Genomic DNA, 20,051 nt, shown 5'->3' on the forward strand with positions numbered 1-20,051 from the left:
GGCCATGACTTGGACCAACAAGACAGGTCGAACGATGATTTGGCTAAACGCTGAACCTCCCAAGAACCGCCTCCCTCTCTGGCAACCATCCTAAAGCCTGTTTTGTTCTCCAGCTCCGTCTTTTCTGTTTTCCAAGCTTCCCTGAATTCTCACTTTCCGGGCTCCTTCCCCTTTTCTCTTCCCAGTTTGCTCACTCTCCTTCCTGTTGGGTTTTCCACCCCACACTTCTCTCCGTTCCCTTCTCCCTGGGGAACACGCAGGCCCTGCCCTGGCTGTCCCTCCCTTGCTACCCATCACTCCCCATCACCTTTCATCTCAAAACTCCTGAGACATAAGTTTGGTCCTCACGCACAGTTCTATAAACTTGTACATCCCAAGCTGAGATTTCACTGACACGCTGACATTGTACATTTTCAGCTCACTTTCCATGGGTTTGCTAGTGAAAAAGTAAAATTGAGAGCTATCACCCAAATTTAGAATTTGGTTTAGGAAAGTGTTAAGCATGCATTGGAATCCCTTTGTACTCGGGGAACATGCAAGGGTGCTAGGCACTGTATATGTCCTGTGTTTTCTATGTTTGGGCTGTGGTCTGCTGAAATACATGCATGTAACTACAAGCTCTTTTAAGCCAGTATGCTTATATTTCTCCGTGTGTTTTCTTGAATTTAAGCCTCGGCTGCTATTGAAAGGGAAGTTTCTATTCTGGAAAGAGAAACTATACATAAAAGGGCTCCATATAAGCTGAGAAACTTAAAAAAAGAGAGCTTTGTAGAGACGCATTTATTTTTTTAAGAATTAAAGAATTATGATTTCTATACATATCTATATGACAGCATATAATCTTTCAAACATCATTTTTCCCTACTTTTTCCATCTTCTATTTCTTTTAACAGAAACAATTTTTCACAGTGGAAGGATACATTGAATAAAATAATTTTTTGTGTATTATTTTAGACAAAATAAAAGGAAATAAAAAATATATGTTTCACAGCCTAATACCAACAAACCACTGTGAGATATCTACTGGTAAGATGCTCCTGACACTTTTCTTGTGTGATAGAAAGCAGATTCTACCACAGCTGCACAATACTATCAACTCAATACCATCATTTTTTCCTCTACCTGTGGCTTCTGAACATCCACAGCTGTAATAGATCTGCTCAGAATTTTCTATCATCTTAACTGTCACTCCTTTGATATCACAGCACGCTTCACTTCCACGTGTAATAGACACGAAGAAGGTAGGTGACTCACTGTTCCGAAGAACTAAGCAAAGTAGTGCCTTCACGCTAGCGTAAATGTAAATTACCCCCAGGAAAGAAAAACCCAGTCACCTCTTAGGATTTGCTTCAGCTCAAGGGAGAGCTGGTGCCAGTATTGTGCAGCTTTGTATTACCAAAGAAAGGCCAGAAAGACATTCCTTCAGCATGCTGACAATGTGCTTCTCACCCTAGGCATTCCCTGAGACTGGATCTTTTCTGGGCAAGACACATGGCCACGGCCCTACCTCCGCTCTCAGGTGTGCTGAAGAGAAGGACTGCTAATGGTCTGAGGGCTAGGCTGAGATCAGGAAAACTCCACTCCAGTTCTCTGCCCTGCTGGGCTGTGCGATTTGAGCCAAATGATTTAGTCCCTGCCCCTGCAGCTCTGCAGCATCTGTGAAATAAGTCATCCCCCGACAACGTGGGGTGCTAGCAGGCATACAGGAAAGTTTGTGGTGGGTGCAGCAGGGACCACTGACCATAAAATTAGCTGCTGGAAGAGCTACCAGCAAAGCTGGTTGATGCCACAGATCTGACACAGACATCTAGGTATCTCTGAAAGAACAAAAGCAAAGGAAGCAATGTGGTCGTCTTCAATTTAATGGCAGTTTCCCTGCTGAGGGACTGTGTGATAAGTTTGAAGGTGTAAGATCAGTTTTAGGTCCAAATATAATGCCCACTGAGGTGGCAGCGTGTATAACCACTATCTCCGAGAGCTCCTTTTTGGATCACATCACATGGACCTGCCACCTGCCATCTTCCAAAATCTTTCCCAGCATCTGAACCCTTGACAATCAAGAAATGAAAATTATGCACCTTAGAGGGCCAATAGGCACACTGAAAATCAGCAGATCAAAGTAGAATCTAGGACAATAAATAATGTTTTCCTTCTTTAAAAAAATTATTCCGGGAAACCGTATGGCTCAGGGGATTGGTATTGGGATATGGAGCCTTTCATCGCTGATCCAAACATGACCCAAGTCAGTAGTGACCAAAAAAATGGTTACCGTTTGGCAGATGCTTTGTGGCCTAGAGTATTTGAAATGAGTTGATGGTCTTAATCCAGTTCCCAGTGGACGACTATCCACATCACAGTAACCACCACCACAATTGGCACCCTTATTGGCAGCCTTAGCAGGTTGGCCAAGGATTAAATAAGTACAGAGACTGAGCCACCCGCTTACGCCTAGCTAGAGGTTGCCCCTCTAGGTCATGGATGAGACACAAGGATGGGGTGGAGTGGGGAAGCTCACACACCCTCTGCTTGTGCTGTACTGGTTTTGTGGGTAAGGAGAGGAATTCATTTTCCAGGGCTGTGATTCAGGCACCCTTCATAAGAAGTATATTCATGTACATGTGCTTAACCATGAATTTAAAAAGTAGTCAGAAACTGAGAGAATTTCAGGATTTGCTCTGAAAAAACAAGGCACCAGATTCGTTTCTGGGGAATTCATCAAAGTCAGGGTAGTTATACCAGGGCTGCATTTAACAAAATGCAAACAAGCAACCTGTAAAGCGGCTCTACTTGGAGAAACATTCCTTTTGCTGTGCTATGTTGTCAGTCATCGCTTTAATTATCTCACAAGATGTCTTAGAGTGAACATAATCCGTGCCAGCTATTGTCAGAAAGCTAAAGCTGATTTCTAATGAGGTTCTAATGGCAACCATCATGTAAGCAAAGATCTGATACACCTCAAAAAACATATCTGTGCGATATGAAGAAAAGCAGGACTTTTGTTAGCACTGAAAATGTTCTTCAATTTCGGACAGGTAAAATACACCAGTCCCTCCGATTTATCTTTACCCAATGTAGGAGATCTTCCTCAGTGAGTTGACAGATTTTACCATTTCTTTACAATAAACAGCACCGTCCTAACAAAATACTGTGAGCTAGCTCCTGAAGTTATTCAGGGAATGTTTGGATGGAGCCAAAACTTAAACTTTAAACTAGGCAGCACCTAGGCTGGCTGAGTGAAGGGCAAATAGCACAAGTTTTGCACATGCTTCCCTGTGTGAAGGCACAGAGAGCTCTTCCCGTGCTTGCAGCCCAAGCAGACAATGCTGGAAGAGGAACTGCAGCACACAGGCAGGAAAGGCTTCCCCAAAGTCCCACCAAGACCTTGGCAGCGCTTGAAGCCACTTCTGCGGTGTTTCATTTTCTACCTCTTACAGTATTGCAGCAGACATGGCAAGCAGTGACAGCTCTGCCCAGGTAAAGACAGGGGGAACGAATTCTGCAAGCAGCTGGAGGCCCCCCTATCCTATTCACCTCTGTGATAGCCAGAGTGCCTCATTGTCTGTTGAACCTTATTACACCGAGTCTTTAATAAGAAGGTAGGAACCTATGTGAGTATCTGACTGGTATTTTTCACTACCAGACTGATTTAACACCTAGCTTCCACACCTATAGTAAGACTGAAATGCAAGCCAGCCTGTGAAAGCAAGGCATTTTCTACCTACAAGGAGGAACCGTCATTTGATCTTTGCTGCAGTATGGCCCTCATATGTTTTAGTTTTTAAAGCACTTCTTGCAAAACAGAAATCCCAGGAAGCGGAAGTGGCAAACTCTTAAAAGGTTCCTTGGCTGTGACACATATGAAATGGAGTGTCTTGTCCCAGGGAGACCTTTCCATTTGGTTTTATTTGCTCAGATTAGTGGGTCTTCGCGAAGGGAAGGTCCAGATTCGGAAATAAGCAGAGCGCAAAGTGGTGAGAAATAGGATCTCTCCCCTGTTAGTTGCAGGAACGCCACTCAGCACGGTGCGTTGCCTGACCCTGGACGTCCACATGCTCCTGCCATGCCAACACATGTTAGATGTGAAGAGCACCCTAATAGAAGTACTTGACCTAAACTGAACAAATTTCCTAATTGCAGTAAGACAACACTTGAGGGTGTGGTTACCACAGAAAATCACACCCATGGACAGATTAGGAGCACCTGGCTGCACCTCATGCCTCCTAATGTCCCAGGGGCATGATTATCTCATCAGGTGCCACCTGCCAAGTTTTGTTGCCGAGGAGCTGGCTTTGGCACGCTGCGTAGCTGGGGTGGGGAGAGGAGCACACAAGGGCAGGCACACATGCTTGTCTCAAGTGCATTCCTTAAAATTGAGTATTTACACTGAGACGATGCCTTGGTTCTGCTCAGAAGCACATCTGCACTTGGGGGTTACAAAGGAGCAAGCTGTTGTTTCTAAATCCTCTCCGGCACCTCTCACATCCTCAGCACGCTTGCGTTGTGTGTTACTAGTTAATGGACATCCCTGAACTTGCCACTCTGCAGCCACAGCTTTTCCAACCCCTCAGTGCAGCCTACAAGAGACCCAAACAGACGGATGAGCCTGAAAAATTGCCCTGCTGGCAATTTTCAAAATATTTTGCCCTTTTCTCCCCAAAGAGGACAAAGCCAAAGTGAGGCACAGGCTTTATGACTTCCAAAGTGCTCTGACCATGAAAACAGTATGCCGGCTTCAAAGGAGATAGTGCGTGTCCAGGTGAGGTTACGCTGTGCATATTGCCTCTGCATGCAAGTCCTTCTCATCTCTCCTATTCTCTTTCATCCCCAGTTCAAGGTATGAAGCCTAACCTCCACACAGCAATTAGTGGATCATGGCCCAGCAAGAGAAGACAGACCAAACCTCTGCCAGGCTTGTTGAGCTCCTCTGGAGCAATGAAGATCGTAAAACACAAGACAAAGCTCTGAGCCCAGAGGTAAGTTACTCTCGGTCGAAAGGATCTGTCTGGGGAACAAACTTTCAGAGATTAGACTAATCCAGAGTCTGATGACCTTTAGGTCATAGTGCAAGAACTTCCTCTTTGATATACCTTTTACAACATAACCAGAGTGACATTAACAACAATAACCTGACCCCATCCCTCCCCTCAGAAGCACCTACCCTGGGCAGAGGTCCCCAGAGACAGAGAAGGGAGAAGAACAAAAGGCTCAGGGAAGTCTACCAGGGATGTGCCAATCTAATTGTTATGGGCGGTGCTCGGATACCGTGATGAGAGGTGCCAATAAAAGAAAACAACCCAAAACTGTAAAGTTAGATGATGTACCCTTTAGGCCATGGGAGTGGAGAAAAAGGAATTTACTATGAATCAGGTGAAGCCATATTTATTTGCACTCCCACCTTTGGCCCTTTTGACAGCATCAAAGTCCACTGGATTTGAAGCTACTCTGACAGACTTAGCTGTAGCCCACAGCAGTAGGGAATAGATTTAAGCCCCGTCCTTTGCTCCTTGCTCACCGTGCCATACAGCAGTGCTGTTCTCCGTCCAGCAAAATCCTCCTCTCCTTTAAGGCTCAGCACAACAGGTCTGATTCAGAAATGTTCCCCTTCCTCTTCATTCCCCTTGAATTTCTCACCCTGAGTCATCAGACTACAATCTAACATTAATGTGGAAAGTTTTGTGGGTACGTTTTGTTTTCTTTTAAGTTCAGAAAAGAAAAGGTACAACCAGAGGGGGGAAAAAAAAAAGTGTCTCATGGTTGAGAGGACTCTTTTAACCAAGGAGTCACATGGCTCTGTGGCGAGCAGCCAAAGGAGTCATGAGAGATGCTGCCATTCCCCTCAGCACTCCCTTAACCATGTCCTGCCTGCTACCCAGCCTGCCACCAGCCGCCTGGCACCCGAGGGACAGCAGCTCTCCTCAGCCAAGCCTTGCTCGGCTGCGCCCAGGGGTGGCTGGCTGGCTCCCATGGAAGGAGGAGGCACTGTCGGAAATGATGCTCGCGACTTGGGTAAGTGGCGCTTTCCCGCTGCCCTCTCCCCAAGGCCACACCGGACATGGTGGTGAAGTAGGCGATAGCGATGTCATGTTTCAGATGAGACGCGATCATGCCGTCTCCTCTGCTTGTGGTCGGAAAAGAGTCCCTGAAAGTAATGACATGGCACTTACGCCGCGTTTTTCAAAGTGCTGTGGCAGCTTTCGCTCTCCTGCCCCTCCCCTACCTCCAAGCTGTGCCAGCGTTGTTATTGCCCTATTAAAGCTGTGCGAAACTGAGGCAGGCAGAAGTCAGGATACTGCTATTCAGCATCATCTCAGGCATCGGTCCAGATCGGACCTTGCCTGTCTTCACTGCAGAGCAAATCCCACCATGGAAAAGCATACTCTTTAGAGGACCTATCCCGCTGCCCTGGCCGGGGTCCGGATTAATTAGAGATGCACTTGGGCTTTTTCAGACGCTTTCTTGCCTTGCTGCTGGGGATGTTGGGACCGGTGCTGGTCCTGCACGTCCACACAGCTCTGCTGGGTGCTACCTAGCAGCTGCTGCATTCCACCCCAGCAGCGAGTGAAATGATCCTTGCCCAGTTCACTTGAATACTGGGAGGATTAATTCACTTACAGTCCTTGAATGAAAGAAACTATTATTAAATAGTAGTCACATTTCATAAATATGTCTCACTTCAGCCAGATTAGGAGGGTGGATAGGATATCCAGTCCCAGTACTGCAGCACTTAAACAATTTTGAATAAAATACACTTCAAATTGTCTTCCAGGCCCTACTTGCAGGCAGACAGTGGTTTATATCTTTATGGCTTATGCTTACTTCCAGCTTTGAAAGCTGGGCTGCCCCATTATGCCTTGCACATAACGAGCAAATGCCGCAGTGCTTTTGAAGTGCTTCTCCCCTCAAAAAATAAATAACTTTTTGTTTTTATGTCAGCTCTTACTGGCACCAGAGGCCATAATGATTCTTTCAATAGCCCATAGAACTGATTTTGGGTTTTGTCTGACATGGCCTCCTATTAATATTGCTTTTGCTGTATGTTCTTGGGAAATATGGCCACATTCCCTTTAAATTGCGTAATATGGCAGCCTGTGCCAAGGCTGTACTCGAATGGATACTAGAAGAACAAGGCTTGTGCTGACTTTCTGTTTGGTTCTCCTCTCACTTGCACCAGAGTCACTCCGTTGACTCCGGCAGGGTTGCTCCTGCTGTATTAACTTGCAAGCTGTGGACATGACCCCAGGGGAGAGAAGCCTTGGGCCCTCAGGGCTGAAAAGACAAGATATAAGAGCTTCCCCAAATGCTGCACAGATCTATAGCAATGGCCATCCAGAAGAAAGTATTTCTGAATGCCTCTGTTGTGCATTCCAGGTACGTGCTGGTGGAAGAAAGAACTCATCAGCATTATCTTTGCGCCACAAATCTGCCAGTAAAGTCCCTGGAGTTCAAGCAGTTTTGAAAGTGGTGCCACTGATTGGCAACAGGGTGGCTCTACTTCAAATAAAAAATTTGGGACACGCAGTACGGTGACCAGTGGACTTGGTGCCACTTCACAGGGGAAAATTCTTCTGCCACATGTTAAACATCTGAGGCTAGCTTTCGCCCTCATTTGCACACTTGCTATACCACTGGATGTCCTTTTTTTCTTATTACTTAGGAACTCAGGGTGAAATTTGACCTTGGACAAAGAGCTGGAACAAAGACTATGTCACCATGATGATTAAGTGGGATTTTTGCAAAAACGTGAATTTTATCCTTTGTGGGTTCCTGCCACGAGGGAAATCTGATCCACAAGCATAGGCTGAAAAGAAAATAAATGTTCAAAACTGTAACTACAACGTGGGTACAAACTGTATGCACTATTAAAATTATTTCCAGAAAAAGATACAAAACCTCTCCAATTTAGCCTGTCTTCAGATTTTCTAAAGAAGGTATGATTTGCTGTAAAATAATTAATAGGTGATAATCATCTTGCTGTCAGATCCTAGTGGAAGAAAGATTTTTTTATGATGAGAGCAACTATTTGGCCTTAACTACCTTAACTTTAGAAAAGCTGCCTATACTCCACTAGAACTGAACGAGGCAGCTAACTTTCAGCTCCATCGCACTGTCAAGAAAACTGTCTGTTAGAAAGAAAGCCCAAGAGGAAAGCGTGGAAAAGGCAACTCAGTGCTTTACCTAAAGGTTTGTCCTAACAACGTTTAGGCAGTAACAGAAGAGAGAAGTCATAGAAATATATTGCATATGGACAGAAAAACCTAGTGAGAAAATACTTTGAGTCTCTGTATCTGTAATTTCTTCACATTTGCTCTAGTTGAAGTATTTGCAATGCTCCTTACGCATGTCTTGTAGCAAAAGCACATACATAGGAGTTGTCTTGACAAGAAGTAGCCAAAAAGTCCTATGCAGCTCTCCACAATGGAGGGAAAATGTACCCTTTTACCTTCGGGGGAGGACTGAAGGGAAAGTAAAAGAGAAGGAGAGGGTGCTAATGACCCTTAAAGGACTGAAAGACATTCTCCAGGAACCTGCCTTCCTTGGCTTTTCTTCCAGAGCACTCCTGTGTCCGAGCTCCCGGTCTCTCTTAGCCTCTCAAGTAATTCTGGGCTTGTAAATCTCAAGCTTTTGGTGACAAGTTTGTTCAGCTCATTGCCAGGGTATTCACATGTGCATGGCACAACCCCAGAACCCAGAAGTCATGGAGATTTTGCTTTCGTGCGTAGATATCTTGGTCACGGTTCTCGTGACTAGAGGCCTGGCTGATTCTCATACAACTCTTCCATGTAGAGCGCTACTGTAATACCATGTAAGTTATATACCTGGGGCAGGTTGGGGTAATGCTGTACAGGAGGGCAGTGAAACATCAAGGAGGAAAGAGCAAAAATAATGAGAAGAATCAAGCAGACAGCTGAACCTGGAGTTGCAAAAAGCTACCTATCTGGTAGTTAGCAGGTAGAGGTGTTTTGCCAGCTTGCATGAAAGACACCGGTGAGAGTCCACCGAGGCTAAAATGACATGGAAAATTTATGGGCTGAAGAAATCGGGCTTGCAACATGAACCAGTTCTGTAACGCGTGGTGTCAGCACGTCTGCAGAACTCCTTTGATCTGTAGCTGGTCCCAGCTTTCTGTTGCTTGTGGTAACTTGGGAGGACTAGAAGGTTAGACTGTATTTTGGGGGTTAGGAATCTCTCTGACAGTATTTCAGTCCAAATTACGCAGTCCCATGCACTGAGAAAACACTTGGCACCGTTCTACCTTTAGCATGCCATATTGCCAGGTACACTTCCTGCATTTTTTCCATTGCATAAAATGTGTTTGTCAGTCTAACTGTATAATTGCAGCTCACTTTGTTTAGCTCTTTAACACCTCCTTTGAAAGATTGTCTTCTGAGGGATTAGCCTTGTTCTTTGTTTAATATGCGAGCATATCTGCATTTAATCTTACCTACTCATCTGAATATTTCATGTTACTTTATACCCGCTTGTTACATTATGTTAGTAACGCAGCATATGTAATAATTCCACGCTGTCATCCTACAAATTCTGGATGCTGCCACCTTTCCTTATAATTAGTTAAGTCATTACTTTTTTTTCAATTTTAAGACAGGCTAGACATCTAATTCTCAGAACCTGCTTGCCACAAAGGATTGAGAGAGGTGTCTACATCCAAATGCATTTGGACTCAAGGATATTCAGAACTTGGGTGCCTGGCCTAGACCATGGCAGGGAGAGAGATGGCCAGTCACAGATTTACCAAAGTTCTGCGGTTGTAGACAGGGAATTTTAGTCTGGGTCTCTCAGAGAAATGGTGGACTTCATCTTCTAGAGGTACCAAGAAGTCACATCACAATCACTCTCCCATCTTTGTGTGGTAGCTTCAGTACATGGAAGTAGCCTGTATCAAGCAGGTAAGCCAAGCTCACAGCGATTATGGCAGCCCAGCATGCAAATATTCTTTATCTTTCTTGTTTCTGCTAAGCAAAAGCATTAGCTTTAGGTGATCCTGAAAATAGCTGATACCTTTTGGAGGTTCACCTGTTCTGTCTCTAAGCCAACACATCTCTGGGGGATGGTAAAGTTGAAGTCCTCTTTCAAATCCTCTTATAGATGACTATTATTACAGCACCGTGTAAAAGATGCAGCTAAGGATCTCAACAGAGCTCTCCTCGGGAACAGGACACTGCACAAATAGAGGCCGAGAGAGCGAGCTTGCCCTAAAGAGTGCACGGTCTCAGTTATAACATGAGTAAGGTGCAAAAGCAGGGAAATGACAGATTTACACCGCAGTCCAGTGACTGAGCCAGGGACAATCCTGTTCCCATAAGAGCCGGTTTTGTCACAGAGGTCGATACAGCCCTGGTCTAAGTCTAACCGGGTGATGGGAAGAGTGAGACAGACTGTGTAGCCCTGATGGTATCAGCCAATGTGGGAGCATCAGTCACCCCAGTCGATATTAGTGGGGAAGCCGTGCCCACCGTCCCCGTGAAGGCTCTGCACCACAGAGCAGGCTGGCTGTTCTCTGCTTCCGTAGCTCCCTCCCGCACTGCACAGACTAAGACACAAGCTTCAGGGACTGTCTCCAGCAGTCCTAATCTTTAGTCATGAGTACTTTCCTGGAGGCATATGAAAAATACGCGTTCCTTCTAATCCCCTTCCCATGAGTGTGGAGAAACCCTGTTGTAAAGGATGTGGAATTGTAAGGACATGGGAGCATCAGCAGAAGAGATGCAAAACATGCAGAAGATTTTTCTCCCTCTACATTTCCTAACCAGCCAGTAATATCTGCTCACTAATATAAATTATTTGCTGTATTATGGTGTTAGAATACGTAGCCGCTTTGAAGATTTATGCTGCTATTACTACATATGCACACTCTCTCTTACGAGTTATTCCCAATCGCTTTATAGCAAACAAGTGAATTAACTCTGCCTGTGTACCAGCAGATAATCCCCAAAATAAGCTTCTTAAGAACCAGCTCTCATGTTGCTGGTGAATGCATCCAACCCTGAAGAAGATGAACAGTGAAAGGAGTACACAAATGGAAAGTTAGACTAGCACCACCTTCTTTAGAAGACCCTAAATATGTATATGTGTACAGACACATGCACACTCAAACATGCACTGCAAGAAACGGTGCCAGACAGTATTATGTATAATCCTGGTTTTTAGACATTTGTACTAATTACATCGATATTATTAAATGTCAGTTTTATACTTTAAATATGTAATTGGATTACCAAAATATGTCCAGAGCATTAAAAGGCATCAATCATCCTACTACCAGCTATTCCAGCTGCAGTCAGTTTTCTTTTTCGAAAAGTCAGACATTAATTACTTCTGGTTGTAAATATGTTTACAGTGTCTCAGAGGGCCAAGGTTAGTAGACAAGCACGCCAAAGAAGATGACTTTATCAGTTAGCATACTTACAATATAGAAATCAATTTTATAAAGGATTTGGTTCTTTAAACTAGTTTTGGATGTAGTCTACTGTAACTTAACTTTTTTCCCAGCTAGTGCACACAAAATGCTGAGGCCCCGGTGCTTTTTTCATTCTGAAAATGAAATTTCATTTCATCATTGCCCTTTTCGTTCTGAAAATCCCATTTCACCAGGATGGGATTTTTGCTTTACAGCTTTTCTAGCAGCATAAAGGAGCTGCATCGTGTCCCGCCCCGCCTCGATTCACTCGCACCAAGAGAGACGGAGCACGGACACCCCGTGCTCGGTTTGCTCGTCCACTGCATATCGCTCTTGGTAGGTTCGTCTTTATCCCTGAAGGACCAGCAACTCCGAGGCCGAGGAGTTGTTCCCATAGCCAAGAGATGATAGAGATCTCGGGCAAAATTAACGTAACCCTTGACAGTGCGTGAGAGCTCGCTAAATAGCAGCTTGGGAAGCATCCTCCCCTCCAGAGAGCGAGGGTAGCAGAAACAGGCACCAGAAGATAATGCTCGAACAGGCTCTACTATGCTTTAATCTTCACAAGCTACCATTAGTAAGCCAGAGAAGTATATTTACCCACAAGATAAACACCACAAGTTCGCTCGGCTACTATCCATTAAGCACTGAAATAACTCCTCTTCCTTTTAACTTTCAAAGGCGAGCGAGGCGAAGCATCGCAGCGTGCCCGGCTCTCCCCGCCGCGGCTCCCCGCTTACTGGGGGCCGGGGGGGGACGCAGCTGGGAAGCAGCAAGGCCGGCCGGGGGCCGGGGTGGCACGGAGGGGGAGCGGGGAGCAGCGGGGAGCAGCGGGGAGCAGCGGGGAGCAGCGGGGAGCAGCGGGGAGCAGCGGGGGGGGGCGCGGGCGGCCTCTCGCCGCCGGCCCCGGGCGCGCTACTCTCTCCCCGGGGAGGCAGCCGGCTCCCTCCCGCTGGAGTGATGGATGGAGGGAAGTGCGCGGTGGTTTGGGGCTCCGCTTTGTTGGGTGTCACCTCCTGATCCCTTTCCCTTCTGCTCTGCTGGGCGGCAATAGCCGCCTCGGCTCCGGCTCCGCGGGTCCGGCTCCGAGTGACCCGCCGCCGAGGGGGTGAGCGGGGGGCGGCCCCGGAGAGGCGAGGGAGCATCATTCCCCCGCTGCAAGTTCTCACTGTCGCGGGGCAGCGCTCGAAAGATCCCCAAGCAGTCCGCTCTAAATAAAGCAGGCATCGCTTCCCTTGTATTTCCCCTCAGCAGTCGCCTTAGTATTATTATTATACTTCTATAGCTTTTGCTTTCGGACCTTATAATTATGTCACACAGCAAGGGAAACCGCTAGCATCCCAGCATCTGGTGTGCGGTTTAAAACTTTTGTTTCAAGATTTGGACTATTTATAGAAGGAAAACTTTGTAGGATAGTAATTTCCTACGGTTTTGAGAAAAATATGGCTACGCTTATATTAAAAGGGTGTATTTATTTATTTATTACGACTCCTTCCTCCTGTTAAAAGGAAAAAAAAAAAAGAGAGAGAGAGAGAGATAGCACTGCAATTTTTTTTACAAGCTATTGGTCACCTACCAGCAGACATATCCCGCCTGTGAATAGAAACAGGCAGCTCTGGCTATCTGCTTTAATCGATAGCATCCAACCGAATTAAACCTAACATGCTTCCATAAATCAAGAGCCTTTAAAAATCGGTAGCCAAGGCATGTGCATTTCATTAAGAATTAAGAATGCAGAAATAGGCGTTTAGTTTCTTTTTATGGGTGTGTTTATTCCTACTTTTCTTCCATAGCGGTGGGTTATAGATTTCCACAGCCCACAGAAAATACACACGCATAGAGAGAGAGAAGAGCACACGCACACGCACTTGTTTGCGTGCGTGTAGCCCCGTGCATGCACACAGAGGAAAAAATAAGACGTATAGATACATAAACCCACACACAGTTGTGCACCCGCCGGGGTGCAAAAAGGTCTGAGCTCGGCACGGGGGTGGCAGAGAAGGGGAATCCGCCCGGCCCCCGCCGCCGAGGTGAGTGCGAGGCCGGGGATACCGAGGCGGCTTTTCCCCATCACCGACCAGAGCCCCCCCGAGCCGAGGGGAGCCCCTCTGCCGCGGCCCCCGGCCGCCCGCTGCGCTTCCCGGAGCTCCCCCGGGCCCGATCCCCGGGTCCCGGCACGGAGAGCCACGCCGTGCCCCGGCGCCGGGGGGGGATGCTCGGGGGCGGGAGAGGGGTCCCGATTTTAAACCGGCTCCACCGGCCGGGGGACCTGCCGCCCCCCCCAGCGCCCTCCTCGCCCCACGGCTGCCCCGAAGCGCGGTCAGGGCTCGCCCGGCGTGCGGGAGAGCAGAAGCCCTTGACAGCCCCCCGGCAGCCCCTCCGGGCTCCGGCGGGCAGCCCCGGCCGGGGCCGGCGCCCCTCGGCACCGCGGCTGCCCGGCGCGGGGGCCCCGGCCCGCCACCCCCGACCCCCGAACGCGGCACCGGCGGGGACAGAGACCTGCCGGGGGACCTGCAGGAGCACGACGGCGGACACTCTCTCCGCAGCCCGCACGGACTAGCCCAGCCGCTACTTATCCACCGCAACGTTAGATACAGATATAGATATTAAAAAAAAGAGACCGAAACTCCTTGCAGTCCCACCCACCGACTCTCGTTTCCCCCACCCCTACCTCCACCCCCTTCCTCACAAGGAAAACGTCCTGGAGCCAGCTCTAACTGCGGGACTGGAGATCCCTCCGGAGCAAAAGCAGCCGGCCAGCAAGCGCCTCCGCGGCCGGGGGGCTCTCCCCGGGCTGCGGCGCCGGCCGCCGGCCGCAGCAGCCCCGCGCTCCTCGGGATCTCCGCGCGGAAACACACTTCCCCCGACGAGCGCGAAGCGATGCCCATCTCCGGTTTGGCAGGAGGAGGAGTCGGGGTCGGAGTCCCCAGGGGAGACGCCGGCCGCTCCGCGCCCCGTTGCCCCGCCGCCCGCCAAGGTGCGCCGCCCCCGCTGCGGGCACGCCGGGCCCCGGCCCCGCCGGCGGGGCAGCCCCGGCAGTTACCTGGCGGCGTGCACCTTCCCCCGGCGGGGTCCGACCGGCAGCGCCAGCACCGCCACCAGCGCAGCACCAGCGCAGCACCAGCACCTCCGCCGCCGCCGCCTCCGCCACCGCCACCACCACCGTCCTCACCACCACGCACCGCACGGAGCGGCCGCCCGTGCTGGCTTCTCCCGGCTCCCTCTGCTCGCTTTGCGCATTGCCCCTAGGTAGCTGCTAGCGGGGTCATTTCAAACAGTATTTGGAAAAAAAAAAAAAAAAAAAAAAATCTGGATCACTTACAGGTAACTCCCACTGGTAAGGATGAGGAAAATCTGAGGGTAATACACTGAGAGTAACACACTGCGAGATGAAAAAAGGATCATGGCTGAATCCCGTTTACACTCTTGGAGTTCGCTTCCTTGGTTATTCCTTTCTGGCCCCCCCTGGTCGTAATTCCCCACCCTTTTTGGTGTCAGCTGTGGCTTGAATCTGAGTTGGAATCCAGTCCCTTGGGCTTGGGGGGCTTTGTCTGTTTGTTTGTTTGTTTGTTTGTATTGTTGTGCCTAGTATTCCCCTGGTGCTAATGCTGCTCCCTGTGCAGAGTATGTGCTGCTGCTGCTGCTCTCGCTGCTGCTGCTGCCTCTGGGCTCCTGCCTGTCATGTCTCAGTGGTTGGAAGTTGTTACAGTGGGTTCTCGTGTTGGAATGAGGATGGTTTAAGGGATTTGGATGGCAGAAAGTGCCTCTCTCTCTCTCTCTCTCTCCCTCTCTCTGCAACTCTCCTGAGACTCGGGGCTGCCATTGGGCAGTCAGTCACTGCAATCCGCCTACTTTTTTCTTTCCCTCTCCCTTTTTTTTTTTTTTTTTTTTTTTTTTAAAGGGGAGGATGACAATGGAGAGACACTGATCTCGCCCGGGCTGCAACGAATCCCTGCTCCCTGGCTGAGCCCTCTCCGTACGCCTCGCTCCGCCACCGCTCCTCACCCGCTTCAGGGGGCATTTTTCAAGCTCTCCCTCGGTGCTCGGCGGGCTGCGGGCTCCCCGCCTCTGCCGTGGCACCCTTTCAGCTCGCCCTGGGAGAGGTCCTGAAGGAGCTGGCAGCTCCCAGCCCCGCTCTCGGTTAATTATTGCTTTATTATGGGCGGCTGCCCCAGTTCCCCCGAAGGGCTCCGCCGTCCCTCCAGCCTCCGCAGGGGTTTGGCTCTTCTTGTCCCCGGTGTTGAAAATTAAGCTCCGGCTTCAGAGGGATCTTAAAAAAAAAAAAAAAAAAAAAAAAAAGGCGTATATGTTGTCGTAGCCCGCCTGAGTGAGAAATAAAGACATGCACACTCGTAGCGTCCTGGCGAGACTGGATTTCGCGTGAGAGAAGGGGAGGGAGAGGACCGGGCTGAAGCAGCCGGTGTCGGGGGGCGAGCGGGGCGGCAGCGTCTGCCGGCGGCTCCCGGGTCCCCGCACCTCTCGCCGCTCGCTCGGGGAGAGCTGGCGTCTCCTCTCTTCCCTCTCTCCTTCCCGAGAAGATGCCAGTCCGAAGAGCCGTTTCCCGGCAGGTTAGTTGCCTCTCCCCCGCCTTCCCCCCGAGCCGGGCGGCTCCTGCCTCCTCGGCACCGCCGCGCCCCGGGGCGAGGGGATGCTCGACCCTTCCCCGCTCCGCCGGGCGGGAGCCCTTCGCCCCGTGTAGCCCCAACCGTGCAGGAGACAGTCGCTCTTCCTCTTTGCCTCGTTGGGCGGTTGTCCTTTTTTTCGGAGGAAAAAAAAAAAAAGGGGGAAAAAGACGTTTTAGTGGTGGGACTGATGGTGGAAAGACGTGCGCTGCGGGTGCCGGGGTTCGGGTTTGAAAACGAACCCCGAAAGAGAAACGTGCGCCGCAGATAATTTAACACAAATGCAGCCGAAATGAGCAAGAACCAGGCTCCGAGGTCTCCTCGGTCCGTAGGGTTTGTAGATGCTCGTCTCAGGTTAGTTGCCTAATGACTGAAGGAGTTTTCTTGGCCAAGAGCTCTTCCAAACACCCCGGGAACACCTCCTCCAGGTAACCGGTCCCGGCACATGGGTGCAGCTGTCTCGGCGGCACAACGAAATATTCCTTCAGACGGAATGGGAATTGCAGAATCGGTGCAAAAACGTTGTCTGCCGCCCAATACGCGATAAAAATCTTCCCGGGGTTTGGTTTCATTTAACCACTTTCATCTACAAGTTCAGTGCAGTCGCTGGGACAGTCAACGTCCTTTTGAGAAGCGCTAATCTCCATCAACAAGAGACAGAAGCTTAAGCCTTTCAACGATTATTTACATCCCAGAATCGTCTTATTTATAACTCTTTAAGATTCTAAACCCGTCGTATTTGTACTTCTGTAAGTGTGTGTGTGCGTATGTATATGGATAGATAGACATATAGCTCCTGTAATGCCCGTTCTCCCTCTCAGACACGCCGGCTGTGGTTGGGGCAGCTGTGCTGAACGTGAACTAGGAGAACGGGTAGCCACTTTTGTTGTTTTATTTCTAGCATTTGTTCGGCTTCGGATATATTTTTTAAATGTGCATCTGCTTTTAAAGATGTGCCTGGGGGAAAGAAGAAGGAAAAAAAAAAAAAAAGGTGGATTCTAAAAATGAAAAGTAAATGCTGGCGCTGGAAAACTTCGAACTGGTGCTGGCAGAGTTTGACCCCGTCCAGCTGAAAAGAAGAGGGTTTACCAATCTCCACAGTTTTCGGATCGAAGCTGGTTTTATCCACAGCTGAGCTGTGTAGGGGGAGGAAACTTGTATAAAGGAAACCCAAATCGTGCCGTTTCTTTTCGGGAAGTTAAATTTTAGTCTAAAACCACGGGTCGGTTATTACGTCGGAAAATTAATAATGATGATGATAAGAATAACCTGCTAAATTCCATCCAAATTGTTGCTATACGTATGTCTGCCTGGGATAGCGAGAAGTGCACTTGTTCTGTTGATTGAAGCCGAATATATTCTCTTCAATAAAATGATGTGGCGCTGGAGGAGAGGTTATGGTCGGTAACCCCCAATACGGGCATCCTAGCATCTGTCTTTCCTTCTTCCACAAACACGTGTATTTTGGACAAAACAGGGGCAGAACGGCACTGAAATGGTTGCCGACACCATAGTCGGGCAGATGAAGAAGAGCAGGCACGAATGAAGTCTTTCCCTTTTTTTGGTGGGGTTTTTTTTTCTTTTATCTGTCTATTCCCAGCTGCGGTTTGTTTCTTACCCCAAACCTGGGGAGCGTCCGGCACAAGAGCACGTCGAAAGCCGGTAAGATCTTTGAAGGTACGCCCGGTAAGCAACACACCGCACTCCTTTCGGGTGGGAACCGGCTATTTCTTGTAGCTCACCGACCTGCAAGTCTAGTGCCAGGGGAAAGAAGCGGGTGGGAATGACGCCTCTCTTAAAATTAGCGGTTGGCGAGGAACGGCGGCGGCGGCAGCACAACGGAGGGTGCCCGCGGAGCGGCCGGGGAGCGTGTCGTCCCGCCGGGGGGACGGTGCCAGGCAGCCCCGGTGCCGCAGCCGCACCGTCCGGGGCTCCGAGCGTCAATCCCGCGGGTCTCCTCCCGGCGGCCCCGCGGCCTCGCCGGGGCTCCCGGCGCTGCCACGTGGTGCCCGCCGTCGAGGCTGCGCCCCAGCCGCTGCCCGCCGAGGGTACCGAGCCGGGCCGAGCCGGGCGCCCGGGCTCCCCGCCGCCGGACAGCCCCGGGGATGGGCGAGGGGAGCGGGATTTCGTTGGCGTTTGCTGCAAACGCCGCAAAAGCAGGGCGAGCTTCGCCGTAGGGGCGGGGAGCGCGGTCGGCTGGCCCGTTCCTCGCCGCAGAGTCCCCGGGAAAGCCGAGAGGGAGCGGCGTGCTCCGGCCTCCTCGGGCCGGGCCGGGGTGCCCGGCGCCCCCAGCCCTGGGCGCCCCCGGGCCCGCTGGGCTTTGCCGCAGGGGCGCGGAGGAGGCGTCCCCGCCGCCCCCCGAAGGGGTGCCGGCGCCTTTCGTTGCTCCCTTGGGCAGCGGCAGCTCCCGCCGCCTGCATCCCTCGAACCGCACCTTGACCTCCTCCCCGCGGGAGGGGTGCCCTTGGCGCTGCCCGGCTGCCCCCCTTCTTCCCCTCCAGAAGAGATGAGGAGGAAAAGGGTGGGGGTTGCCCCAGGGCCCCGATCCGGGCACTGCCCGCGGCTCCGTCTTGCCGAAGGTCACATCGCTCATCCCCCAGAGCCCCCGCTGTGATTTGCATCTGCGGTACAGCTGTGATTGTTCACTTCCGACGTCTTTATTAATTAAACTGGAGCCGAGTGCTCTGCGATCTTCGCAGGAAGTGTTTCTGTTTCAATCCTGCTGCTAGCCGGGGTCAGTATTTGATGTGATCTCTTTTCGCGAGGGGATGCCTGGAGTCAGCAGGGTTGCAGCCGCTTTACGCCCCGGTGCCTGGCCGGAAACCTCATCGAGAGAAATACCAAGGGGTGCTTCACCTCACGCCCCTCTCTCCGGCAAACTCGGGGATCGGGAACAGAAACGGGAAGCAGGGGAATTCCCTGAGAAGGAGGACCACCTGAGCGGGATCTTGCTCTCTCCTCCTAACTGGACATAGCGGCTTCTTTACGGGACTCTGCCATGTCACCCCATGGGACACCCCCCGCCCCGTCCAACAGCTGGGTGAATGCTCGTGTGTTTATCGCGTTATTTTCTCTCCCCTCGGGCTCGCGTTTGCCACCGAAAGCGGAGCTTTTAGCACGTTTTATTAAGACATGAACACGTGCTCCGCAGCCCAAAAAAAAAAAAAAAAAAGCCTGCCAAGCCTAACCTCTTTGCTGTCGCTGACACAACGGCTCTCTCTTTCGCGCTGCAAAATAAACCTAATGCACTGGAAGACAAACTACGTTTTATCTGACTTCATCTCCCCCCCCCCCCCTTTTCTATGCAAAGAGCTCGCTAGAAAAGGTATCATTACACTCAAAGGATATGGTTTCAACAAAATGGTAGTTCCAGTGGCTGATGAAAGAGGCAATAATTGCATCCCACATGCCTAGCCTAGGAGTAGCCCTGGATCCCAGAGCAAATTTCTCTCCTATTGTTCAGGGAAAGTGAAGTATCCTCATCGCCTTACAGGCACGGTGATGGATCTGATGGGGTTTCTGCAAGGGCTTTGACTGTTCCTGCTGTCCGCTTGGGTTTACTGCCAGCCTCAGCCCAAGAGCATTCTTGTGATTTTTGCTCTGAATCCCCTTCCTTCTAAACCAGCCACAATCAATTTCGAAAAGAGATCTGCCTTCCAGACTGTAACATGTGCCCAATCTTCTGTTCCCTTTAAAAATAAAACCGCAGTGAAAGCGAATAGCAGTATCATTACCCTTATTTTGCAAAGCATTTTCTCGGAGCTCGCCTGCCTCTCTGTGCGGGATGTGTTGTACGAAGTCCTCCAGCTATTGAAGTAGATGGGGTCCCCCCGTCACCGCTTCGTTTGTGGATGCACAGCCTCACCCAATTCACTTCTCAACTAAACCCCTCTCAGTCTGAGCCTGGAGGACGACAGAGCCCATCGCTGCCGACCGCAGCTACGGCGAAGGGCGGCGCAGGTATGTAGCCCCGCGGGGGCTGGAGCACCGAAAACACCCTCCTGCCTCCAGCA

General features: G+C 50.2%; 1 protein-coding gene across 2 annotated transcripts in view; it reads right to left on the reverse strand.

Moving 5' to 3' along the window:
* WNT7B (Wnt family member 7B) overlaps positions 1–20,051 on the reverse strand; it is a 94,508-nt gene that overhangs the window by 72,509 nt on the left and 1,948 nt on the right. Inside the window, exon 1 of one of the 2 annotated variants that reach the window (XM_059816361.1) lies at positions 14,739–14,821. The exons of the other annotated variant lie outside the window; for it this stretch is intronic. Coding sequence (XP_059672344.1) covers positions 14,739–14,821 — 83 coding nt within the window. Of the gene's footprint in view, positions 1–14,738; positions 14,822–20,051 lie in introns of those variants that run through there. 2 annotated transcript variants of the gene reach the window in all.

Source organism: Gavia stellata, chromosome 4 (genome assembly GCF_030936135.1).
Source record: "Gavia stellata isolate bGavSte3 chromosome 4, bGavSte3.hap2, whole genome shotgun sequence".
Lineage (NCBI taxonomy): Eukaryota > Metazoa > Chordata > Aves > Gaviiformes > Gaviidae > Gavia > Gavia stellata.